The sequence below is a fragment of the Rattus norvegicus genome, chromosome X, assembly GCF_021556685.1.
Source record: "Rattus norvegicus strain SHRSP/BbbUtx chromosome X, alternate assembly SHRSP_T2T, whole genome shotgun sequence".
Classification (NCBI taxonomy): Eukaryota; Metazoa; Chordata; class Mammalia; order Rodentia; family Muridae; genus Rattus; species Rattus norvegicus.
Window position 1 is genome coordinate 84,692,650 of NC_141554.1, and position 27,123 is coordinate 84,719,772.

The window sequence follows — 27,123 nt, forward strand, 5'->3', positions numbered from 1 at the left end:
CAGTTTTCCTATACCCTAAGCTCCTTTATCATTTGCAACCACAGATGAGGGAGAGAGAGGGAGGAGGAAAAGAGGCAGAAGGAGGAAGAAAGGAGAGGAAAGACAGAGAAGGATGGAGAGACAGAATATTCAGATTTGATAATTCTTCAAACACCTGGATTTAAAATTCATTGCCCTCTCGACAGTGACAGCTTTTCTATCCCTTTCATTATTCTACCCATTACAATTTGCCTGCCTGCCCCCTGGGCATGCAATTAATTGCTTTTGCAAAGAACCTCTTAAAGACTGATTCAATGGCCTCTCCTTTCTACTCAATTTCTATGAGATCATTGAGATAATGACCCCTCTTATTTCTGAAATCTTTTTCTTTCCTTGGATTTAGTAATGGCATACTATCTAGTTCTGTTGTTCGTGAATGTTCTTTCAGTGTCTAATTTTTTCCTGGGGCCCCAGAATGTAAATATTTCTCCCCTTCTCCATTGTCTTGTCTTGTTTTGTTTTTTGATTTTAATTTTCTCAATTAAAACTCTACTTCTGTGGGTAGGTACTAATTGGCCTCAGTTTGGCAGATTACTATGTTTCTTCTTTTGATTTAAGAGCTCCAAACCAACATTACCCAACAGTTCTCTATGTCCTGCTATTATGTAAAATTCAGAACTGTAAACTGGATTAATCTTCCTAATGCTAGTCTATTTAATGTGCTGGCAATAAAAATTTTGAAAAACAAATTAAGGAGGAAACTGTGAAAAGACATATAACTAAATAATTTTACCGTTTGTCTAGAGCTAAAAAGTAAAGCTTTACCAGCTATTATGAAATTTTATAAAGTCACAGTTTGAAAAGATTAATGTAACACAATATGAAGCTTATAATTTTCATGTTATATGATATACATATGCATACCAACATATTTTATTTTTAAAAGCTACACTGCAACTAAGTAAAGAATGAATTATGTAATAAGTAAGTGTGCACCAATTGCTTAACTATTTGGAAAAGTAAAATTGGTTATTTTCCTCATACATCTTAAGGGGAAGTAAATTCCCAATGAAATTATTATACAATTGCTAAACTAATGTAATAAGGATGTCCAATATATGAGATTCCACATCCATAGGGCAAGAAGAGACTATAATTATGACTGTAAAGTCAGAAACCATAAAGGAAAAATACTGTTATATATGACAATGTAAAAATTATATGCAAAACTACCACCAAAAATCCCAAACAGGAGGTGGTATCAGCAGGATCAGGAGTAATGAGAACTTATAATTCAAAATAATCAAATTCAAGTGTCATCACTTCAATAATACATCTGTGTCCCTATATAATATCACTTTGATAAACCTATTCTGTTAATATGTTGTTTATTTCCTTAATCAAAAGAAGAGATGTTCACCCCACTTTTCAACCTAGGGTGTTAGTGTTTCCCAGTGATCCAGAATTCTCTCTACACTGGAGCTTCTGAAGTATCCTAAGTAATTGGCTAACATTCTAGAGCTCACAGAAAGACGGATAATAGCACAAAAGGTAGGGCTACTGCCAAATTTGATTATTGTCCTAATTACTAAAATTAATTTTGTATAACCAGTAGTTATCCTAGCCTAAAATCTTATATCCCACAAATAATGCCATCCTTGAAAATGACTAGTATAAAAAAGCAACAGTTCCGGGTACTGGGAGGTAAAGGTTGAAGGCTCAAGCATTTAAGACCAATCTTTAAGAAGTACAGTGAGTTCAAGGCCAGTTATCTAAAAATGTGTGCGTGTGTGTGTGTGTGTGTGTGTGTGTGTGTGTGTGTATGTGTGTGTGTGTGTGTGATAAGTTAAGAGGCATAAATTAAACAAAGGGTTGGAGAGATGGCTCGGTGAGTAAAGCACTTGCCATATAAACAAGCATGAAGACCAAAGTGAGTATGGTCATCCACCAGCTATTCCAGCTCAGTGTATGAGATGGAGACAAAATTCCCAGAACAGGGTGGTTGGACCTGGTAAATGAGACCTCTGTGTCCATGGGTGTCTATGTATACTCAAGCACACTTGTACATCATATACATATGTAAAATAGACAAATAAACCAGAAACTAATTTCCAGTATTCTGAACTGATAGCAATGAAAAATAGAAAAAGAGACAAGTATGTAAATGAGTGTTTCTAAATTACTGAAGTACTAAAGTACCAAAAAGACTATAGATTTTATTAACAGATTCAGAAAAAATGCATAAAAAAGATGCTTACATAGTCAGAAAGCAGATTAGTGTGCCTGAAGCAGAGGACACAAGGGACACTGACTAAACATGGGAAGGTTTCTGGAGTGATAAAAAAAATCTAAAATTAAACTAGTGGTACAAATCCATAAGTTTTACTAAAAATAACTGGATTGTGTATTTACAGGGAATATTTTATTTTATGTAAATAAATATTAATAAACATTTTAATAAAATGGCATTCGGAGTATTTATTTCTATGCTTGAAGTCAAATAAAATATTCTTCTTGGGTAAATGGTATTAATCTATGCTATGGGGTAGGGTCTCACTCAGGGATGTATTGAGAGGTATTCTAAAGATGAGTCAGTTTAATTTCATTTAACAGGTGAAGAAAAGAGTCTAATGAGCTGAGTTAAATGCTTTGCCCAAAATTGCACAATTTGCTAGAAGAAAAGCTTTGAGTGGCACCTAGTATTTCAGATCACAACCCTATTTTCATTATAATATGCCATAGTCTCTTTTGTTCAAGTGTTTGTAAGCTTTCACCTAACTGACTGAGCATGCCAAACATAATAATTTACCTGCTTCTTGTATAAGGACTATTGTAATAACTAACATTTTTAAAGTAGGGCATCACTATTGTGATGGATGAATGTTCTTTGTGATGACTTGATATAGAAGACTTTTACATAGACGCATTAAAAAATAAATGTGTTTCTTTTCAAATGCTTGGTCATATGTTTTGAACACTCTAGACTTAAAGTGCAGTACACTGAAAAGCAAGTAAAAATACATCAAATTTCCAAAGGCTGTTATTAGGAGGTGCAGTAAAGTACCTTGAGAGCTTGCTTCGGACAAACAGATGGACACTTCATCATTTCTGTCATTATCCTCTCCTACTTCAGGCCCAGCTTCCTCTCCTGGTGTGAGTACAGACAAAGAACCAGACTCAGGCTGCTCAGAGAAATCAGCAGGGCCTCCTCTTGGAGGTGGAACTTCAATTCCCATTAAACGGTATTTTCTTCTTCGATTCCCAATCCAAGTCTTTGTAAGAGAAATATAAGCAATTTTAGAAAATCTGGGCATTAGAATAAGGAACAAATAAATGAGGCATAAAATATGATTAGAAAAACACATAACAACAAAAATTTCATTAATTTTTAGAAGGTTTTTTATTTAAATAGACTTTCAAATGATAGAAGGCTATTGAAGATTGACTGATTTTGTTCTTGTTTTTGTTGTTTGTTTCCAAGGGAAACAATTCACCAAACATTTAAATAGGAAAAATGGTTGGTCTTTTTCTAACAAAATAAGGCTTATAGCTATAACTATAATACAGTTAGTATTCCACTTCAAATTTTACTCTTCATAGCGAAAAATGTGCCCTCTCTGTGTGTACCTGGCCTCAAAATACTTGTTTCTAATAGTCTAAATTTTTGTTTTTATTACATTTAGAAACAAATTGAAGATTTTTTTAGTCAATATTTGGGATTAAACCCAGAAAACCAAACGTGTTACTACTGAGCTACATCCATCCTTAGACTTGACTTTGTCGTTTTTGAAACAGGATCTCAATCTGTCACCCAGTCTGTCCAGGAGCTCACAATGTAACCTGTGCTCCCCTTAAACTAAAACTAATCCTCCTGCCTTGGACCTTGCATTGCTAGGATTATAGGTGTGAGAAACCATGACTGGCTCTAAAATTTTTATCTTATAATAACTGAAAAGTCACAGAAAATTCAAAATTCAGAGCAAATTTTGTCTATTATTAACTTTGTTTCTTGTGACTTATGTCTTACAGAATTATAATATACTATTCAAAACAGTAGACTAGGTATAGTGGTACATGCCTATAATTCTGGCACTTGGAAGGCTGAGGTATAAAGATGGCTGTGAATTTGATGCTACCTTAGGATACACAAGGAGTAACAGGCCAGCCAGGGATAATTAGCAAGATATATATATGAAAACATTGGATATATGCCTTGCCCAGCTTTTGGCTATTTCATACAAAACATCTATAATGTATGTTTTCATTTTGGATTCTTAACAATCTGTATGAGATCTTTTGTGTGTGTGTGTGTGTGTGTGTGTGTGTGTGTGTGTGTGTGTGTGTGTGTATTCTATAAAACCACGGTTACCATCATGCTAAGCAAGTACTCCATCAATGAAATTCATGAAGTTCTTTTTTCATTTTCTTAATGATTAGGAATATTAAACACCATTCCACATATTTATATGCCACTCCTATATACTCTTTAGTGAAATGTCTTTTTTCTAATTGAGTTATTTAACAGAATACCCAAGATAGCACTTTTAGAGTTCTTTAAATACTCTGTGTATTAATTTTTTGTCAGATGTGTGGTTGACAAATATTTGATAAAATATTTGTCAGTGTATAGCCCGAATTTCTATTTTGAGTACTCTATAGCACAAATATAAAACATTTTTTTTTAAATTTTAAGACATGGGTTGGGGATTTAGCTCAGTGGTAGAGCACTTGCCTAGCAAGCTCAAGGCCCTGGGTTCGGTCCTCACTCCAAAAAAAAAAAAAATTAAGACACTTCCCCTCAAGTTGCTGGTCAGAGGTATGTCACCCTCAAACAAACAAACAGGGATATCACAACTTTGTGGTAAGACCTTATTATTGATCACAGAACTTGGGGAAATCAAGTTGATACTGACTAGGGAGCTTCCTCCTGGCTGGCTAGCTTTCATGGTACCAGAAGGTATTATGCTGGTTGCTGAAAACAAAAAGTCCTCAATAGTCTTACTCAGCTGTGAATGCTGTGAACTACAATCATGGTCATTATGGCTAAAGACTCTCTTATCACTTAAATAGTAGTAGAGATATTATAGGAATAATAGATCATATTTCTGATTTGACTTACGGCCTGCTCCATGGGAAGAAATGCATGCCTAGTTCTATAACTCTGATTAAAAACCCATGGGTGGGGGAGCTCACAGGTCCTATGGGTGAACATACTATTATTGTTTTGCTCAATGCACATAGCATCAAAACATTCCCTAAATTTTTATCTTTCTACCTATAGATTAGTTCAGCTCCCAGATCTTGTTGGAGAAGTGCCCAGACATTGAATGGGAGTTAATACAGAAACTCACAAATAGTCAAAGTGCAGAGAATAAGGATCTACCGTTTGAAAAGCAACAAATGAGACATATATATTACACCCCTCCCTCCAGGGCTCAGGGAACATTCCAGAAGGAGGTGAAAAAATGGAAGAATTAGAAGTTTGGAAAAACCAGAGTGAAATAGTGTCCTCTGGCCACAACATAACTGCTGTACTTATGAACTCATGGCGGATGTAGCTGGATGCACAAGACCTGCATGAGCTCAAGCCAACCAACATTTCGACATGGAGTTGGATCAGCTCATGAACCCTGAGCTGAAGAGCTATTAATAGTTGATGGTTTCTGAGGTAAGAAAAGTGAGTTGTTTCTAAGTGTAAAGCCATAGCTAGGTTGACAGCTTCCTATTGATGGCTTTACATCCATCCTATCTAGCCAATACAAATTGTACTCAGTGGCTTATTCTTTATTTAAAGAGGACATGCAGCACAGAAATGGAGTGCATCAGGGTGCGAGAGGAGGTGGAGAGGAACTGGGAGGAGTAGAGCGAGAGGATACTGTGTTCACATTATACTGTGTTAGAAAAGAACCTATAAAAGAGGGGAAAAGAGGGCATGGAATTGGGAGGGAGTGGATCTGAGAGAAGTTATGGGGGTGTTGGGATTAAAATGATCAAATACACCATATGCCATGTATGAAATTATCAAGTAATTAATAAAAATATGTTTGTAAAGGAAAATTTATTAATGTTTTTGATAGTGGGTTCATTGAAATGATCAGTGACATTGGCAATTAGACTAGCAATGCAAAAGAGACATGGCCCCCATTATTAATATCAGAAATAAACCAGAGTACATCACTGTATACTTTGTAGACACAAAATAAATAATATGGGGACATATAAACATCTCTGAACACACAATTGGATGACTTAGATAAAATGGAGCAATTCTTTCAAATCTGCAGATTACTGTACTATAAACAAATTACTTGAACAGTGTCTTAACTGTTAAGAAAATTTACTTCATCATTAAAAACTACCCTGTCAAGAAATCTCCAGGACCCCAAAGCCTGCAGATAATTTTATGTTTAATGATAAAAAGTAGAATGTAAACAATTCTAAGAATGAGAGTAAACAAGATATCCATTCTGGCTACTTATACTTAACATAGAAGTGATTTTAACTTACATACCAATTAAGAAACGTATAGGAATTTATAGAGATCAGGGAGGAAGAACTAAAGGTCTCCCCATTTGCAGATTATATGATATAGTTTATACCGAAGTTCCCAAGGAATACTTCTACAAATAATAAGTAAATTCAGCAATATCTGAGAATACTAATCAACACCAAAGAAACCAATTGTGCATCTGTATAGTAAAACTAAATATACTGACCTGGGTATGGTGACATATACCGTTTTTTAATTGGATTTTTTTATTTACATTTCAAATGTTATCTGCTTTCCTGGTTTCCCCTCCAGAAACCCTCTATCTCATCCCCCTCCCCCTGCTTCTATGAGGGTGCTCCCCCACCCACCCACCCACCCACTCCCTCCTGCCTCCCCACCCTGGCATTCTCCTACACTGGAGCGTGGAGGTGGCACATACCTTAATCCCAGCACTCTAGAAGCAGAGGCAGGAAGACCTGTGAGTTCCAGGAAGAGCCTAGTCTACTTAGTGAGTTCCAGGACAGCCAGGGTTCCATAAGTGAGATCTTATATCAAAAAAGTAAACATATTAAAGTTATAATTAAAAGTATTATACTATTTTCTCTCCATCCCTTCTTTTTGTGGTGCTGAGGATTAAACTCGGCATGCATAGTGGGCAAGCTCTTTACCACTGCACTACACCCCTAGTCCTAGACTATATTTCATCCATCAAAAAGTATATGTATAAATTTAATAAAATATGTGTAGGACTCATATGCTAGAAACTACTACTGTGTGTATGAGTCTCTGTGTGAATGTATTTGCATATCTAAATACCAATACATGTCTCATTGTGCTTGTGGAGGGAGGTCAGAGAACAACTTTGGGTGTCAGTGTGGTTTTCACCTTGCTTGAAACAGTGTGGTTATAGACATGTATTATCATCCAGGCTTTCCACTAGTTCTGGGTACCCAAACTCAGGTCCTTACATTTGCAAGGCAAATGCTTACCCATTGAACTAAGCCCGCAAGTCAGTTTTCTAAGGTAACAGTTTTGTAGGTGTAGATTAATGTATGTACATCCACCCATTTAGGTGTGTTTGAGTATTATTTTCATGGGATGTTCCTCAGGCAACCTTGGGCTTTTTGTCTTTTTGAGAAAGGGTCTCACTATTTAACCTCACTACGTACAGCAGGCTGGCTTCATACTCAGGAAAACAAATGTCTCTGACTACCCAACTCTAGAGTAAAAAGTTGTTTGTTACCACATCCAGCCAGTTTAGACAGGGTCACTCACTAGCCTGAGGTTTAATGGCTAGGCAAGTCTCGTCTGGCTGGACTGATAGCCCCAGGGATTGGCCTGAATCCATTTTAACTGTTCTAGAATTCCAGGTCTGTATGTGTCACCAGGCCTGGATTTTAAAAATCTTACTTTTCATTACATTTTTGTTCTCTGAGCATTTCATACCTGTATAAATGAAGAATGATTATATGTACCTCTCAAGCCCTCCTTATCCCTCTAATTTCCCTGTAACCCTCCTAATACATCTGCCCTCCCAGCTTCATGTTTCCTTTGTTATTGTTGTTAACCCACTAAATTTGATTTGTTTATATGCACATGAATGTAGGTCCATCCACTGGAGTATGTGAAACCTACCATTGGCCATACCCTCAAATAATTCTTTTTCTCCCCATAGCCTTCAATTGCAAATAGTTTCTCAGTAACCGATGAGACTTGGAAATCACCTCTCTCATCTCTGCTGGAATATTGGCTGGCCAATAGTACCTCTAGTAGACATACACCCATTCACTTTTTGTTTGTTTGTTTGTCTTTTCTGGGGATGGAACATGGGTTTTCATATTTATACAGTTAGCATTTTACACTGATAGAGCTATCTTCCCAGACCCTTCCTGTGTGTGTGTGTGTGTGTGTGTGTGTGTGTGTGTGTGTATAAACTAGAATTTACTCTGTACAATAAAAGCTATGTAAATACAAAGCCATCATAGATACTTTCCAGTGTAAAGAAAAATGTGAGTAAGGTTACTTTTATACTTGGTAAGATTTTTCAGAAAGAAAACATGCCTGTCAAAATAGAAGAACTATTCAGTTAGTTTAAGAAAGCTAACTGTTGTTTGTATCTGCTAGATTTGGGAGTAAGAAAGCAAATTCAGGAAATATAGAACTTAAGATGTATTTAGTAGTGTATACTAAACATGAAGTCTAAAACAAACATATTGTCTTAGATGAAAAGTAACAAGAGAAAATTCTTATAGATGTTATATAATAATTTTCTTAAATTGGCTAGTTTTCCCACTAAGGAAAAACACTAGTTTAAAAAGTAGTTTCCATTTCCCTTAATGTTGCTTCATTACAAATAAATTGCTAGACTTCAGAAAATCTAAAGAACTTGACCTTCTCACCAAAGCTCCTTTTATTTTATTTTTTGTCATATTCTTTCACTCTTTCCTGTGACTACTGCTGCTTATGAAAATGTAATGCAGACCTCTTTCTTCCACGATAATCCTAGCCAGAGATCCTGTGTAAATGAAGGCATAGGCAACAAGAGGAAGATTCCTTCTATAGTGTTATTTACATCCTAAAACCTGAAGGAAGGAGAAGAAAGAGAGAAATCAAGTTTCTGCTTATCTTCAACTATTTTGTACCCTTCCTGGAAGTGGTGAGTCTCTCATGTATAATGACAAAAGTAAATACATAATGTGAATATTGGAAAGTATTTGAGGTTTTCTTTTTTTTTGTATACTAAGGCTCAAAATAGTTTTAGATGCTCCTCAAAACTAAACAGCAGAACCCAGAGGGGCAAAATGCACCTGTAATGAGTTTCCAGACAGCCCAAGTTATATAGAGAGATTGCCTTCAATGTGTGCACCCTGAAAGGCAGTAGTTAAGGTTCTATTTCATTGTATAGATTAATAGAAAAATGCAGTAATCTTAGAAGCTACTATGATTTGAATATTAATGTTCCCTAACCCTATTAGTATGATTAGCTTCTAACCTGTAAGGTGACTGTATTAAGAGGTAGAGCCCTTGAGAGGTAATTAGGTCACGAAGGTGAATCTCAAGAAGAGATTTACTGCTGTTTAAAAGGAAAAACAAACAGATGTCATATCTTCCACCATGAAAAAGATAGTTAGCTGTCTAGAATGGGCCCTAGACAGACATTACGTATGCTAGCTGGCACCTTGATCCTGGATTTTGTAGTCCTCAAAACTATGAGAGGTTTGTTTTTATCACTTGCTTACAAGAACCCATTTAATGTTATTTTGCTCTAGCAACTTGTGATGGCCACTTGACTGAGTGAAGGGATACCCAGAGAGCTGATAAACAGGATTTTTCAGTTAAAGGGGCAGTAGCATTGGAATGGCTCAACTAAGGAAAAAAGATAAATCTAGTCCATTGAATACTTTAAGTTCCCATTTAGTCTTTTTGTGAACATTTCAAAAACATCAAATATACCACTCTTTAAGTTTCTACATTCGAGGTTTTGGGAGAATGTGGGATCTTTAATTGATTGATTGATCGATTGATCGATTGATTGATTTGCTCTTATCCCCAAATATTATTCCTAATAGTGGAAGGGCTGCTTATGCTTTGAGAATCTGACACAAACAAGAATCACCTTTGAAGAAGGAACCTTCATTTTAAAAAAAAGTCTCCATCAGATTAGCCTGTTGGCAAATCTGTGGAGCAATTTCTTGATTAATGATTGCTGTCATGTTGGAGAGTCCAACTCACTGTATGCAGTACCAGCCCTGGTCAGGTCAGGTGGTACTAGATGGTGTAAGAAAGTAAACTGAACAGCCATGGGAAATAAGCCAGTAAGCAGTGTTCTTCCAGGGGTTCCGCTTCAGTTCCTGCCTCAGCTTCCAAGGATGACGGAGTGCAACCTGTAAACCAAATAAGACTTTCCACCTCCAAGTTGCTTTTGGTCAGTATTAAATCACAGCAACAGAAAGCAAACTAGGACAGTGGATCAGTGTCTAAGTATTGTATTCAGTTCTTCGCTCCAGATTTTCTTCAACCTAAAGTTCTTTCTGCATTCCAGCTATTGAATATATGTGAAAATAAATTTTGTCTATTTATATTAAACTTGATTACTTTAGAACTATCCAGTTTTTCAACATTTTTTGAGACAGGGTCTCACTATTTAGCCTGGTTGGCCTTAAAATTGTTGTGTAGATATGACTGGCTTCAGATTCCCAGATATCCCCCTGCCTCTGCCTCATGAGTGCTTGGGTTAAAGGAGTGTGTCATCATGCCTGGCTGTTGTTCAACTATTTTACATGATCCTCTTTGGCAAGGCATTTTATTGCTTGGCTTCAGATTTCTTGTGTGCAAAATTAGGATTTTCTGGTTTCCAAATCCTGTCCTTTTTAGGATGATAAATATCCTTCCAAGATGCTCATCGATGGAGAGAATAGGATTATGTCTTTTAAACTAGAATAGGTATGAATAATTTCCCAAGTATAACAACTATTAAAAATGAGGACTCATGGGGAGGGGGGAGAGGGATGTTTGCCCGGAAACCGGGAAAGGGAATAACACTCGAAATGTATATAAGAAATACTCAAGTTAATAAAAAAAAAATGAGGACTCAGACCATAAATTTCTAATAGTATTGCTATTAAGCAATGTGAAAGTATATTTGTTCAGGTGTATATTATTATATAGTTCATATTTTTCTATATGATACACAAATGTGTATATATAAACATTATAGTATAAATTTCTGTCAGATATTTATTTGTTCATACCACAAATTTTACTGAATACTATACAGCAAGCATATATATATAGTAGTGAAGATAACAAGCATGATACACACACACACATATGTATTGAGGAAACTTGAGCTTAAAAAATAGTAATGGTGATACATATAAAAGCAAATGCAAAATAAATATTTTGACCAGATGTTACAATGAGAGCCAGCTAGAGTATTTAACTACAATCATGTATTGTAGAGAAGATTTTTTCAGTCTCTCAATTTTATAAAGGGAAGAAAAAAATATTGTGTAATAGCTGGGCACTGAATTAAATCTCAGGGTACTCAGCAGCTTATTTCCTGTATTTGAGACAGTGTATCACTATATAGCCCTGGCTAGCCTAGAAATTATTATGTAGAGGACGCTGGTCTAAAAATTATCGGTATCTTCCTGCATCCTCTTCCTGAGTTTTAGGTGTAAAAGTGTAAATCAAATACTAGCCTGCAAATTTTATTATTTTAACCCTATTTTAGTGCCAGGCTTGAACCCGATGTGCCGTGCACACTAGGCAAGTACCCTAACACTAAAATATGCCCTCCCCTGAAGAGAATCACTTGACTTCTTTTTGTCCTGCTGGGGATTTAATGCTGGGCTTTGCAAAGCATAGTACTAGGCTTTGCTAGCACTTTTCTGGGCATGTAAGTGCTCTGCCTCAGTGCTCACTGGCTAAATTAATGTCTACGATAGATAATAGAAGCCAGCCTTGGTAGCTTTTATCTATAATCCCAGCATTTAGAAGGCTAACGGAAGAGGGTTGTTGTGAGTTCAATGCTAGTAACCTCAGCTACTTAGCTTAGACTATAGAGACTCTGTTTTAATAAATAAAACAAAAAAGATAACAGAATTTACTATATAATTTCAAAATTGAGGTCTGTTTAAAGACCTTTCGAATCTAGCCATGCTCCTCTGAAACTAAATGCAGTCTTAAATTTAAAAGTGTGTATGCATTTTTCCATGCAATTTAATTTAAATTTCACAAAATCAATTTTAAACACTTAATCATGTATTGTTCACACTAACGTTTGGTCATAAATGAGTACATTTGGACCTGTCCACCATAAACAACACACAGGTGGAAAAGGTAGGCATTATAACAGAATTATCACAAGATAGGGGGTATGTTACTGGTTTTTGAGTACTGTTCCTATATAATTTTAAAGGTTTTGTAAAATATCTTCTGATGTAGGGCTAACTGAAGCTCAGAGACATTAAAGCACCTGCAAGTTCCTTAGGAAAGCTGCAATCTTCATACAGCACAGAGTTTTAGTATATGGTAGGTTCACGAGGCACAGTTGTTAAATGAATAAGTTAACAATAGACAGGAATCTAGAAATAATATTTCAAGTTAAAGAAGCATATCCATCATAAGTGTAATACTAATTAAAATCACATGAATGGTGTGCCAAGTTTTCTTCTCAGGCTTCTTACAAGTATAGTAATCTTTTCATATCTTTGTTTTTGCTGTTTGTAGTTTCAGTTACCAGTAGTCAACTGTAGTCTACAAATAGAAACATTTGTCTTGACTTTCATCAATTAGACCACAGTCACATGGCTTTTTATCATTGTATACAGTTATATTTGTTTTTGTATGCTATCAGTCGTCATTAATATCTTGTAGCTAATGTAGAAACTAAACTTTATCATAGCCATGTATACATAACCTAAAATCAATATACAAAGGGTTTCAGTTTCAGAAACACACTGGAGGTCTTGAAATCCTCCCATGAATCAAGGAGGTAACTTAATGTGACAGAACAAGGAAAAAATATCTAAAATGTCAAAATTTTGTCATAAGCAAGTGTTGACTAGCCATCTAGAGCCTAACGGCATTTTAGTGAACAGGAACATGAACATCCTCTGTACCTAACAAAATTTCTCCTGATATCTCACGATGATATTTTTGTGGTAAAAATTTTCCTCAGAGCAATTTATCAAATATTATAGAAAAAGTCCTTTTAAAAGTCATCCTCTCTTCTCTTAGCCACCAACCAGGCGGCATACACTAGCTGATATGAGGCCCTGGACACAAATATAGCAGAGGACTGCCTGGCCTGGCCTCAATGAGAGAAGATACATCTAACCCTAGAGAGTCTTGAGGCCCCAGGGAGTGGGGAGGCTGAAGGTGGTGTGGGGGACATTCTCTTGGAGATAAGAGAGGGTATGGGATGGGGATCTGTTGGGGGTAGGGAGGGCAGACCAGAAGGGGGATGAAAACTGGACTTCACATGCCTAAAATCCACTGAAAGAATCCTAGCCATAAATCACCTTGCATTTGTGAAGTGTATATTTCTGAAAATAATCTGTCCTTATCTCTTTTCTTTTGAAGTATGGGGTGTGTTGGGTGTCCCAGGAAGGCCCTGAAGCACAAAGTATGTATTATTATCATTGGCAGATTAAACAGAAAATTTGAAAAAAAAACTTTAAATATTCTACAGAAAAGTTAGAAGATAAATTTGAGGATAACTTACTGAATGTAGAGTAAAAAGAAAAACAGGTTAAAAATGAAAATTACAAAGAGACAGTTGTATCCCTGTAAAGAAAGTAAGCAATTCAGATTGGAGTGAGTGAGTTAGAAGATTCGGGAAATAGATCTTCAACATGACAAAACTGTTCTACTGTCAAATGTGTGGGGACATATCGATACAAAAATATTAGCCTCAAGTACTTAGAAAAAAAGTAAGTAAGCAGACATGTAAATATCAGAAATACAACCTAAGAAAGATACTGTGGTAGCACACACTAATAGTTCCAGCACATGGAAGGAATTTGTGGAAGGTTCCAGAAATTCAAAGTTAGCCTAAGGCTACATGATGAATATCAGACAGCTAGAGATACAGAGGGAGACCATGTCTCAAAAACCAAAAGTGAAAACTCTATAAATTATAAGTTCCAAGGAATAAAGTATATAATAATGGAAAACAATATTGTACCACACAAGTCAAAGGTGTCAAGTATTTACATCATAATCATATTAGTATTTGATAAGTTTGTTTGGAGATTCTAGCAGGGGAATGCCTTCTATAGCTTTCACAAAAGAATGGTCCACCACTTTTGAGAATGGTTGCTGTCTTTAACCAAGTGTCTGTTTCAGGAGGAATCTATACAAAGTTTAATGAAGGAAAAAACACCTGTATAGCTGACCAAATTGGCTGAATCGCCCCTGGTTTCTCAGGTCAGTTCACCCCAACAAGCCAATGTTAACATTGAATATCACACTAACTAACATTAAGGGAGGATGAGAGGGAAGAAAAATGAACAAAGGTGAATGAAGATTAATGAAACAATGTCAGAAGACTTTTAAAGCCTTGGAACATACAGCAAAATGTAATAGATACTGGTAGACAAGAAAAAAATGAAGTAGAAATATTAACAGGACTAGCTAGATATGCCTTACACTTGTTCTCCTTCTAAAGTAATAGCAGGTTTAGCTGAACACAAGATTGACACAGGAAAACTCTATTTGTAGCTTCCCTTGCAGTTAGGTTATGACCATGTGACTAAACTGTAGCCAATTTGATGGAAGTGAAAGTGTTTAATGATAGTTTCTACAGTTTCTTTTTGAAAGATAGTTGGTATATAGACTTGATATTTTCTCTTCTCTCTGTTGTACATCTTTGAGCTATATATGCCACCATAATGGATCTTGAAGAGGAGTTGCACCACAGAAGTGGCAGAAAAATCACTAAGGCTACCCTAGCAATTTTATACTAGCTGTTGATAGCATAGCAGCTGGACAGAACTGTAGAGGTTTGTCTAAATCATTATAATCTTGAGTCTTTCTGGAACTCACAGATAATTCTAATAAATGTAAAACATCATTCACAGATGGCAGTAAATACCAAAGAGACTATCTAATTGAGTAAAAAATGTTTGGCTCTAGTTACTGGAAAAGGTAGGAGGGAAGGAGTAGGGAGAGCTTTTCAAACAAATTGTAAAGAACTCACTATGTATATAATATAACTTTAAAACTATTTAGCAGTTTTAATAACTTATAGGAATTTTAGACAATTGGCCTGACAATACTCCCTACAGGAATCATAGCTTAATAAAAACCCTAGGACTAGGCACAAAAATCTTCCTTTGGGATGGTTGATCAGAGTAGTCTAACTAACTGCCAAAACAATACAGATTTTGAAAGTAGCCTCTCAGGTGGAGGGAGGGAGAGAACTCAGTGGGAGAGGGGATGAGGAAGGAAACAGGATGGATGCATCAGATGTAGGGAAAGCAGGGGAGAGAAAATAGAAATTGGCAATGGGCAGGGGTAGAGAGGGGTTGTCTATGAGGAGACACTAGCTGAGACTCCTAGTAGTGAGAGATCTGGATCCTAAAATGAACACCTCCTGTAGCCAGGCAGGACTACTAGTGAAGAGATAAGGGCACCTACTTATCCACAAAACCTTAGACCCGAAATGTATCCTGCCTACAAGATGTGCAGAGACAAAGATGGAGCAAAGACTAAGAGAATGGCTAACCAATGACTGGCCCAACTTGAGACACACCCCATGGGCAAGAACCAATTCCTGATACTATGACATTCTGGTGTGCTTGCAGAGAGGATCCTAGCATAATTGTCCTCTGAGAGATTCCACCCAGAATGGAAAAAGATGCAGAGACCCATACCCAAACATTACATGCTCAGAGAGTCTTGTAGAAGAGTTAGAGGAAGGATTGAAGGATCTGAAGAGATGAACTCCACAGAAAGTCCAGCAGAGTCAACTAACCTCTACCTTTGGGAGATTCCAGAACTAAACACCAACTAAAGAGCATACAGGGCTGGATCAAGCCACTGGCACATATGTAGGAGATGTGCGGCTTGGTGTTTATGTGGGTCCCCCAACAACTGAAGTGGGGGCTGTCCCTGATTCAGTTGAATGCCTGTGAATCCTATTCCCCTAACTGGGCTTCCTTGTTTGGCCTCAGTGGGAGAGGATGCGCCTATTCCTGCAGTGACTAGATGTGCCAGGGTGGAGTGATAATGGGGGAAGTGGTTCTTCCTTCTTCGAGGAGGAGAGGGAATGGGTGGAGGAGGGCTGATATTGAGGTGTAAAGTGAATGAATGAATGAATGAATGAATGAATGAATGAATGAAAAATAAATGAAGAAATATGGAAGAAAAAAATGTCTCCCACTATGCACATCTTTTCATGTCATTAATAATATTGTTTGTAGCACCCCATGCTGCTAGTTTCCAAGCTCTCATTTATGCTGTTCAGTAACTAAAGCATGAAAATTACTGAACATGTCTTACCCGAACTATTTCACAGTCGACATTTAATTCTGTTGCAACAGCTTCAATCTTCTCTCTACATACTGAGCCCAGGCTGGTCATACCATTGTCCCAGTACTTCTTAAGAGTAGCCAAGTCTCGGTCACTGAATTGAGTGCGGTCCTGTAGCTAGAAAATATATTTAAAATTTAATATGAGAAGGTAAACAGGGTGGGAAGTAACAAACTAAGTTCAATATGTAACATTGTGACAGTGATCCAGGGATATTCTAAGACACACTTGTGCCTTTTCTTTCAGCTATCTGACATGATTTTTTTTTTACTTGCAAAATTAGTGTGTTTAAAGGAAATACAGGTGTCAGGAATTCAAACTGACCTCCTAAAAAAAGGTACAAAAGGCTGGCATTCTTCACCTTTCTAGGCAATAATAGACTTGTAACAAAGAACTCTTATAAAGCCCAAAATGGGTAAGAATATTATAACTAACAATATTATTTTCTCTCTCAAAATGGTGGGTCTTTAAGATCTCATATTTCTCTATCTAGATGTAAATTAAAACAAAACAACAACAAAAACACTTTCTCAGAGAAAACCTAGGACCCAGGTCTCCTTGTTCCCAGAATAGGGCCCATTTGTCTATCTCACAGTTAAATTGTGTATTCTCTAGCCTTGTCTCCTGTCTTTCTATAAATTATGAGATGCTTACAAGCATGGTGGGGAGGAAATTAGATATTCCCCACACTTTGGCCAAAACATAAATAAATCCATTTGCTTTGACTAATTTCTGTTTCTTAAATTGTCTAAAATCCAGAAAATCTGAGACTCTGAGTTTATGAACCCAAGTGGCCAGCAAAAATAACAGATAAAAATTTTTACAAGTTTTGTCAATTTCTTCATTATTAAAATATACTTTCATTGTTTTAAATTTCTATAATAAGTATACTAGGATGAAAGGAATAGAATTAGTTTTAAGAGACAGCATTTAATATTCTTCTCTCTGCAAACATGTTCATTATAGCAAACAGATTAACAAGACGATTATTTAAATTAACAACCTGAAATAACATGTTACATTTTAATTTATATTCTTTCAAACTTTTACCTATAATGCACACATTCCCACTCATATATTATACAAAATTAATGAACAAAGATAGGGACTGTGGATAACAGCTCACTTAGTAAAGTGCTTGCTTTGCATGCAGGAGGATGGTTTTGTTTTGAGTCCTAGCCACCCATATAAAAACCCAAAATGATGGCGTGCTCTTATAAAGCCACGGCTGGGGAGACAAAGACAGAAGATTTTCTAGGTCTCAAGGATCAGCCAATCTTAGCCTAACCATTGAACTGTAAGGCCAATTTAACACCCTGTCTCGAAGGAAGTCTATGTTATTCCTGGTGATGGCACCCTGCTTTACATGCATGTGTAAATTTATACATATATGTACACCTGAAACATGTAGAAACATACATACACATGCAGACATACACAACACAGTCATACAGACATACAGAAAAACACACACACACCAAGTAGAGCCTAAAATCATTGTGCTGCCTGCCCTTTGGTGTTAATCTAAAGTTGTCTTATAGGTGGAGAAAAACTGCAAAGGCTCCAAAGTATTTGCTTCCCAAAAAGAAATTTCACACAATTCTGACAACTTAAATTAACATATATAATATACATATATATTTCATAGCTTATTTCATCTTTTGTAAAGTTCTAACACTGCTACAGAAAATGTAGAGAGAAACTATAAATCTCTTATTTCCTCTCAGTTTGGCCAAATTGCAAACAAACCTCTTTGCTTTATTAATTTGTCACTTAATTCTTTTATAATGCAGTGGGTTTATGAACTTAAGGACCCTTGGTAATATGATGAGTTTAAAAGACAAATTAGTAAAATGTAAGAGGGCACTGTAATTATGAAAAATGAATTATATTTATAGTCTCCAAACATTTCCAATAAATCTAACCATTTTTGTTCTCAGGCTTTTAAAAAGCCCAATATAGTACATGCTTTATACATTGTTTAATTCAATGAGTCTCAGATGTGTGCCTGGGAAGTAAACTAGAAAAATGATAGAATAATGACTTTCAATTTGCTGATAAGGCATCAGGAAAAGAAAGGTCAAAGGACTTGATCAGTGGGTCACAAAGGGTTCGATGCAGAGGTAGAAATAGAAATATCTAATTCTTTTTCTGTAAGCTTTATCCTATGATATACCCAATTATATTATGGAGTACTGGAAAAATCTAAAAATGGGCCTCATGTATACAATTGTATATTATATATTTTATATTATATATATTGAAAATCTGTTTATATCCATGTTTGTGTGGTAAGATAAAGGAGAAAGAAAGGGGGAATGAGAGGTAGAAGGCAGGGAGAGAGAAGGTAGGATGCAGTGGAGGGAAGGAACAGGGAGTTGGGTAGATTGACAGGTGGAGAAAAAGAGGGAGAAAAGTATGGAGGGAGGTAGGGATAGATAGATAGATAGATAGATAGATAGATAGATAGATAGATAGATAGATAGATAGATAGATAGATAGATAGAGGTAGGTACATACATAGAGATAAATAGGGATGGAGAGGGAGAGGGGGGGAAGATAAAGAGGAGACTATAAGAGTGATTTTTGAAGTGTTGTAAATCATGTTTGGGGTATGTGGTTGTTTTAGTATAGATAGTTCATCTCAGCATGACATGACTTTCTCAATACCAACATAGAGCAGAGATAACCCTGATCCCCCATCAATCAAGGAAATAAAACAATATATTAATAGTTAGGGTTCTGGTAATAGTAGTGGAGCTGCTAGTAGTCTCTAGTAGGACAGATAGAAGGGTATAGGACTTCAACTGGGAATGGAACCAGTACTCCCTCCTGCCTCCTCACTGCAAGTGGCCTTCGATTTTTGACAAAGGAGCCAAAACCATCCAATGGAAAAAAGATAGCATTTTCAGCAAATGGTGCTGGTTCAACTGGAGGGCAACATGTAGAAGAATGCAGATCGATCCATGCTTATCACCCTGTACAAAGCTTAAGTCCAAGTGGATCAAGGACCTCCACATCAAACCAGACACACTCAAACTAATAGAAGAAAAACTAGGGAAACATCTGGAACACATGGGCACTGGAAAAAATTTCCTGAACAAAACACCAATGGCTTATGCTCTAAGATCAAGAATCGACAAATGGGATCTCATAAAACTGCAAAGCTTCTGTAAGGCAAAGGACACTGTGGTTAGGACAAAACGGCAACCAACAGATTGGGAAAAGATCTTTACCAATCCTACAACAGATAGAGGCCTTATATCCAAAATATACAAAGAACTCAAGAAGTTAGACCGCAGGGAAACAAATAACCCTATTAAAAAATGGGGTTCAGAGCTAAACAAAGAATTCACAGCTGAGGCATGCCGAATGGCTGAGAAACACCTAAAGAAATGTTCAACATCTTTAGTCATAAGGGAAATGCAAATCAAAACAACCCTGAGATTTCACCTCACACCAGTGCGATTGGCTAAGATCAAAAACTCAGGTGACAGCAGATGCTGGCGAGGATGTGGAGAAAGAGGAACACTCCTCCATTGTTGGTGGGATTGCAGACTGGTAAAACCATTCTGGAAATCAGTCTGGAGGTTCCTCAGAAAATTGGACATTGAACTGCCTGAGGATCCAGCTATACCTCTCTTGGGCATATACCCAAAAGATGCCTCAACATATAAAAGAGACACGTGCTCCACTATGTTCATTGCAGCCTTATTTATAATAGCCAGAAGCTGGAAAGAACCCAGATGCCCTTCAACAGAGGAATGGATACAGAAAATGTGGTACATTTACACAATGGAATATTACTCAGCTATCAAAAACAACGAGTTTATGAAATTCGTAGGCAAATGGTTGGAACTGGAAAATATCATTCTGAGTGAGCTAACCCAATCACAGAAAGACATACATGGTATGCACTCATTGATAAGTGGCTATTAGCCCAAATACTTGAATTACCCTAGATGCCTAGAACAAATGAAACTCAAGACGGATGATCAAAATGTGAATGCTTCACTCCTTCTTTAAATGAGGAAAAAGAATACCCTTGGCAGGGAAGGGAGAGGCAAAGATTAAAACAGAGACTTAAGGAACACCCATTTAGAGCCTGCCCCACATGTGGCCCATACATATACAGCCACCCAATTAGACAAGATGGATGAAGCAAAGAAGTGCAGACCGACAGGAGCCGGATGTAGATCGCTCCTGAGAGACACAGCCAGAATACAGCAAATACAGAGGCGAATGCCAGCAGCAAACCACTGAACTGAGAACAGGACCCCCGTTGAAGGAATCAGAGAAAGAACTGGAAGAGCTTGAAGGGGCTCGAGACCCCAAAAGTACAAGAATGCCAAGCAACCAGAGCTTCCAGGGACTAAGCCACTACCTAAAGACTATACATGGACTGACCCTGGACTCTGACCCCATATGTAGCAATGAATATCCTAGTAAGAGCACCAGTGGAAGGGGAAGCCCTGGGTCCTGCTAAGACTGAACCCCCAGTGAACTAGTCTATGGGGGGAGGGCGGCAATGGGGGGAGGGTGGGGAGGGGAACACCCATAAGGAAGGGGAGGGGGGAGGGGGATGTTTGCCCGGAAACCGGGAAAGGGAATAACACTCGAAATGTATATAAGAAATACTCAAGTTAATAAAAAAAAAAAAAAGAAGTGCTAAATTTTATTTCAGGGTAATTGAATGCAGGATTCTAGGAGGCAGCTCTGTGAGTGTGGTCTCACGTATGCTGGGGTGGGCCTTTTGTATGGTGCAGGTGGTTTTGAGTCATCGTGCTCTGGTAAATAAACCCAATAAACCAACTTGTTCCGCAGGCTACATTTGAATGGAATCTTGCCTTTGGTCTGTCTTTGTTGCTGGATTTGGTGTGAATAGACATTTGTTCACATCTCCACAGGAGAAGCAATGCAATAGAGGCGCCAGTGCTGCCTTTTTCCTAAGATGAAGTTTATTTAGTTCCACACTAAGAATACCCTTCAAATACTCCCTACACATAAACTCCCTTTTTTATTGGATATTTTTATTTACATTTCAAATGTTATCCCCTTTCCCAGTTTCTAATCTATAAACTCCCTATCCCATTCTCCTTCTTCCTTCTTTTATGAGGGTGCCCCCCATCCACCCACCCCTCCTCACCCCCCGCCCTGACATTCCCTTACACTGGGGGATCCAGCCTTGGTAGGACCAAGGGCTTCTCCTCCCATTGGTGCCCAACAAGACCATTCTCTGCTATATATGCAGCTGGAGCCATGGGTCTGTCCATGTATACTCTTTGGATGGTGGTTTAGTCCCTAGGAGCTCTTGTTGTTGGTATTGTTGTTCTTATGAGGTTGCAAACCCCTTCAGCTACTTCAGTCCTTTCTCTAACTCCTCCATTGAGGACCCCATTCTCAGTTCAATGGTTGACTGTATTTATCATGATCTGGAAGAGCCTCTCAAGAGACAGCTGTATCAGGCTCCTGTCAGCATGCACTCCAGACATATACTCCTTTTAATGTTTTACTTCTAACTGCAATTTAATGTGGAGGACCTCCTAAATCTGACTCAGAAGTAGGGAATAAAATATGTACAACAAGGGCTGGGGAGATGTACAGTGAGCAAAAGCACTTGCTGTGTAAGCATGAGGACTTGATCTCAAATCACCAGCTCACACAAAAAAAGTAGTGTGTGCCAAGTGTGCCCATAACCTCAGTACTGGGAAGTGCAGCTAACTGGATTCCTGGTATTTATTACCCAGTCAATCTAGGCAAAGTAGCAGGTTTCAGGTTCAATGAGACTTTTCCTTTTTCTGTCCTATGTCCCCATCTCTTTGTCTCTGTGTCTCTCTCCCCATCTCTTCTCTCTCTCTCTCTCTCTCTCTCTCTCTCTCTCTCTCTCTGTGTGTGTGTTTGTGAACATGTATATTAATAAATTCAACTACAAAGGGCTAGAAAGATGGCTCAAAAGTTAAGAACACACTGTTCTTTCAGAGAATCCAAATTTGCTTCCTATCACAAATACTGGATGACTCATAGCTACCTACCTATTACTATACTTGTAAGGGCTCTGACCACCTATTCTGGTCTCCACAGGCAACTGGAAACATGTGGTGCATAAGCATGTATTCAAGCGCATACAGATACACACAATTAATGATTATTAGTTAAATCTGTTTCTTCTTACTGAAAAATACATATTTATTATGAGCACTATTTTAAAATCATGTTTTAAATGAATGAGTCTAAACATGGCATTTAAAGTTTTTTTTTTTTTCTCAAATGGGCCTAACTTTATTTGCTACATAAAAATCGCATCACTTGTTCGTTCTATATTGATTGCACAACAATTGTGGAATTAAAATTCTCAAAACCTAGAATAAAATCAATTGTAGAAGATTCTAAAGAGATTCAAATAATTCACTGCAACCGCTGTCATGAATAGTCCCATGAATTTCCATGGCACCAAATTCTCTAGTGCGAGTTAACGTACATTACTGTCAAACTGGAAGAAGTAATGAACAGAACACTGAACACACTCAGCCAATTAATTTGTAATTCATTTAGAGGACATCCAAAGCTGATTCATTCTTTAAATTGAACTAAATAAAACCTGATTTTATTTGCTAGAAATGTGCTGGGGTCTAAGCATTAGCAATGCTAAAGGCGACCTATGATGACAATGCCTATTAAGTAGAAGCTTATGAAAGGAACGCAGTTCTTTTTTAAAGCTCCTAAGAGCATATTTTAACTAAGAAAATAAATAAGGTAATAAAAATCAATTAGCATTAAAATTGCAAAGATCCATTTAGACAGGGAACAGAGTGAGTGGACATTTAAAGGATAAGGTGAATTCTCCCCTAAGGAAGACTGAAATTGAAGTCAAATTTGTCTTTCTATTGGACTCTCCGGTCGACTTCCTTTTAGGAAACATTGAAGCCTAAAGTTCCGGCCTAGGTAAAGGACACTGTCCATAATTCTGTTGATTTTATGTAAAGAGTTGCAGGCCAAAAGTCCACGGCTTCCTAAATGTGATATAAAAAACGCACTATGAGTGTGCTACCGTCAAACAAGCCCCTTAATGTGAAATACAATAAAAAAAACCCAAAAGAATAGAAAATCAATTCCTGTTTTTCACGTGAAAACTTAAAATTTTAACACCCAGCATAGCCACTAGTAGTAGATTCTTCAGTAACATTCGAGGACTAAAATGCATATATAGAATCAGGCTCAATGGCTTCCACTGTAACGCTAGCATTACAGAATCACTCCGAATTACAGCTTGAACTGCATAGCAAGCACTAGGACAGGCATGGGCTATGTGTGAGATTCTCACACTTCCTTCTCACACAATTATATGTGTGTTAGTATATGTGCATATATATTCTTACCTGAAAACCTATAAATGTAACACTAAAAGTGAACCACTAGTAGTGCTTTCATATATACATGGGATATATATCCCTAATACGTATGATACCATATTCTTTTTTTTTCTTTATTAAGTTGAGTATTTCTTATTTACATTTCGAGTGTTATTCCCTTTCCCGGTTTCCGGGCCAACATCCCCTTAACCGCGCCCCCTCCCCTTCTATATGGGTGTTCCCCTCCTCATCCTCCCCCATTACATCCTCCCCCTCAACAATCACATTCACTGGGGGTTCAGTCTTAGCAGGACCAAGGGCTTCCCCTTCCACTGAGCTCTTACTAGGCTATTCATTGCTACCTATGCAGTTGGAGTCCAGGGTCAGTCCATGTATAGTCTTTGGGTAGTGGCTTATTCCCTGGAAGCTCTGGTTGCTTGGCATTGTTGTTCTTATGGGGTCTCGAGCCCATTCAATCTCTTCCAGTCCTTTCTCTGATTCCTTCAACGGGGGTCCCGTTCTCAGTTCAGTGGTTTGCTGCTGGCATTCGCCTATGTATTTGCTGTATTCTGGCTATGATACCATATTCTTAAACTTTTCTACCTAATAGCATATTATGCTAAATTTTCTTTATCAACATTTACAAATATACATACATTATAGCCTAGGTTAGCCTGAAACTCCCAATCTCCCTTGCTCAGTTTCCTGAGGCCTGGGTTTATGGGTATGAACCATTATACTTAGCACATTTGATATTTTAAAAAAATCATTCATCTGGAAAATATCATCCTGAGTGAGGGAACCTAACCACAGAAAAACACACATGGTATGCACTCATTGATAAGTGGATATTAGCCCAAATGCTTGAATTACCCTAGATGCACAGAACACATGAAACTCAAAAAGGATGACCAAAATGTGAATGCTTCACTCCTTTTTTTTTCTTTTTTTTAAAATTTATTTAATACTTAATAATAATTCTTTGGTTTCCGGGCAAACATCGCCCTCCCCCCTCCCCTTCCTTATGGGTGTTCCCCTCCCAACCCTCCCCACATTGCCGCCCTCCCCCCACCAGTCTAGTTCACTGGGGGTTCAGTCTTAGCAGGACCCAGGGCTTCCCCTTCCACTGGTGCTCTTACTAGGATATTCATTGCTACCTATGAGGTCAGAGTCCAGGGTCAGTCCATGTATAGTCTTTGGGTAGGGGCTTAGTCCCTGGAAGCTCTGGTTGCTTGGCATTGTTGTACATATGGAGTCTCGAGCCCCTTCAAGCTCTTCCAGTTCTTTCTCTGATTCCTTCAACGGGGGTCCTATTCTCAGTTCAGTGGTTTCCTGCTGGCATTCGCCTCTGTATTTGCTGTATTCTGGCTGTGTCTCTTAGGAGCGATCTACATCCGGCTCCTGTCGGTCTGCACTTCTTTGCTTCATCCATCTTGTCTAATTGGGTGGCTGTATATGTATGGGCCACATGTGGGGCAGACTCTGAATGGGTGTTCCTTCAGTCTCTGTTTTAATCTTTGCCTCTCTCTTCCCTGCCAAGGGTATTCTTGTTCCCCTTTTAAAGAAGGAGTGAAGCATTCACATTTTGATCATCCTTCTTGAGTTTCATTTGTTCTAGGCATCTAGCGTAATTCAAGCATTTGGGCTAATAGCCACTTATCAATGAGTGCATACCATGTGTGTTATTCTGTGATTGGGTTACCTCACTCAGGATGATATTTTCCAGTTCCAACCATTTGCCTACGAATTTCATAAAGTCATTGTTTTTGATAGCTGAGTAATATTCCATTGTGTAGATGTACCACATTTTCTGTATCCATTCCTCTGTTGAAGGGCATCTGGGTTCTTTCCAGTTTCTGGCTATTATGAATAAGGCTGCGATGAACATAGTGGAGCACGTGACTTTTTTATATGTTGGGGCATCTTTTGGGTAAATGCCCAAGAGAGGTATAGCTGGATCCTCAGGCAGTTCAATGTCCAATTTTCTGAGGAACCTCCAGACTGATTTCCAGAATGGTTGTACCAGTCTGCAATCCCAGCAACAATGGAGGAGTGTTCCTCTTTCTCCGCGTCCTCGCCAGCATCTGCTGTCACCTGAGTTTTTAATCTTGGCCATTCTCACTGGTGTGAGGTGAAATCTCAGGGTTGTTTTGATTTGCATTTCCCTTATGACTAAAGATGTTGAACATTTCTTTAGGTGTTTCTCAGCCATTCGGCATTCCTCAGCTGTGAATTCTTTGTTTAGCTCTGAAACCCATTTTTTAATAGGGTTATTGGTCTCCCTGCGGTCTAACTTCTTGAGTTCTTTGTATATTTTGGATATAAGGCCTCTATCTGTTGTAGGATTGGTAAAGATCTTTTCCCAATCTGTTGGTTGCCGATTTGTCCTAACCACAGTGTCCTTTGCCTTACAGAAGCTTTGCAGTTTTATGAGATCCCATTTGTCGATTCTTGATCTTAGAGCATAAGCCATTGGTGTTTTGTTCAGGAAATTTTTTCCAGTGCCCATGTGTTCCAGATGCTTCCCTAGTTTTTCTTCTATTAGTTTGAGGGTATCTGGTTTGATGTGGAGGTCCTTGATCCACTTGGACTTAAGCTTTGTACAGGGTGATAAGCATGGATCGATCTGCATTCTTCTGCATGTTGACCTCCAGTTGAACTAGCACCATTTGCTGAAAATGCTCTTTTTTCCATTTGATTGTTTTGGCTCCTTTGTCAAAAATCAAGTGTCCATAGTTGCGTGGGTTCATTTCTGGGTCTTCAATTCTGTTCCATTGGTCTATCTGTCTGTCTCTGTACCAATACCATGCAGTTTTTATCACTATTGCTCTGTAATACTGCTTGAGTTCAGGGATAGTGATTCCCCCTGAAGTCCTTTTATTGGTGAGGACAGTTTTAGCTATCCTGGGTTTTTTGTTATTCCAGATGAATTTGCAAATTGTTCTGTCTAACTCTTTGAAGAATTGGATTGGTATTTTGATGGGGATTGCATTGAATCTGTAGATCGCTTTTGGTAAAATGGCCATTTTTACTATATTAATCCTGCCAATCCATGAGCATGGGAGATCTTTTCATCTTCTGAGGACTTCTTCAGTTTCTTTCTTCAGAGTCTTGAAGTTCTTATTGTACAAATCTTTTACTTGCTTGGTTAAAGTCACACCGAGGTACTTTATATTATTTGGGTCTATTATGAAGGGTGTCGTTTCCCTAATTTCTTTCTCGGCTTGTTTCTCTTTTGTATAGAGGAAGGCAACTGATTTATTT

General features: G+C 37.7%; 1 protein-coding gene across 5 annotated transcripts in view; it reads right to left on the reverse strand.

Moving 5' to 3' along the window:
- The window catches only part of Hdx (highly divergent homeobox), a 147,984-nt gene that overhangs the window by 42,291 nt on the left and 78,570 nt on the right, over positions 1-27,123 (reverse strand). For 3 of the 5 annotated variants that reach the window (XM_087600226.1, NM_001395572.1, NM_001395571.1), the window contains 2 exon segments: positions 16,481-16,627; positions 3,044-3,251 (listed from right to left, as the gene is read on the reverse strand). In XM_087600226.1, the coding sequence (XP_087456352.1) occupies positions 3,044-3,251; positions 16,481-16,627 (355 nt within the window). 5 annotated transcript variants of the gene reach the window in all.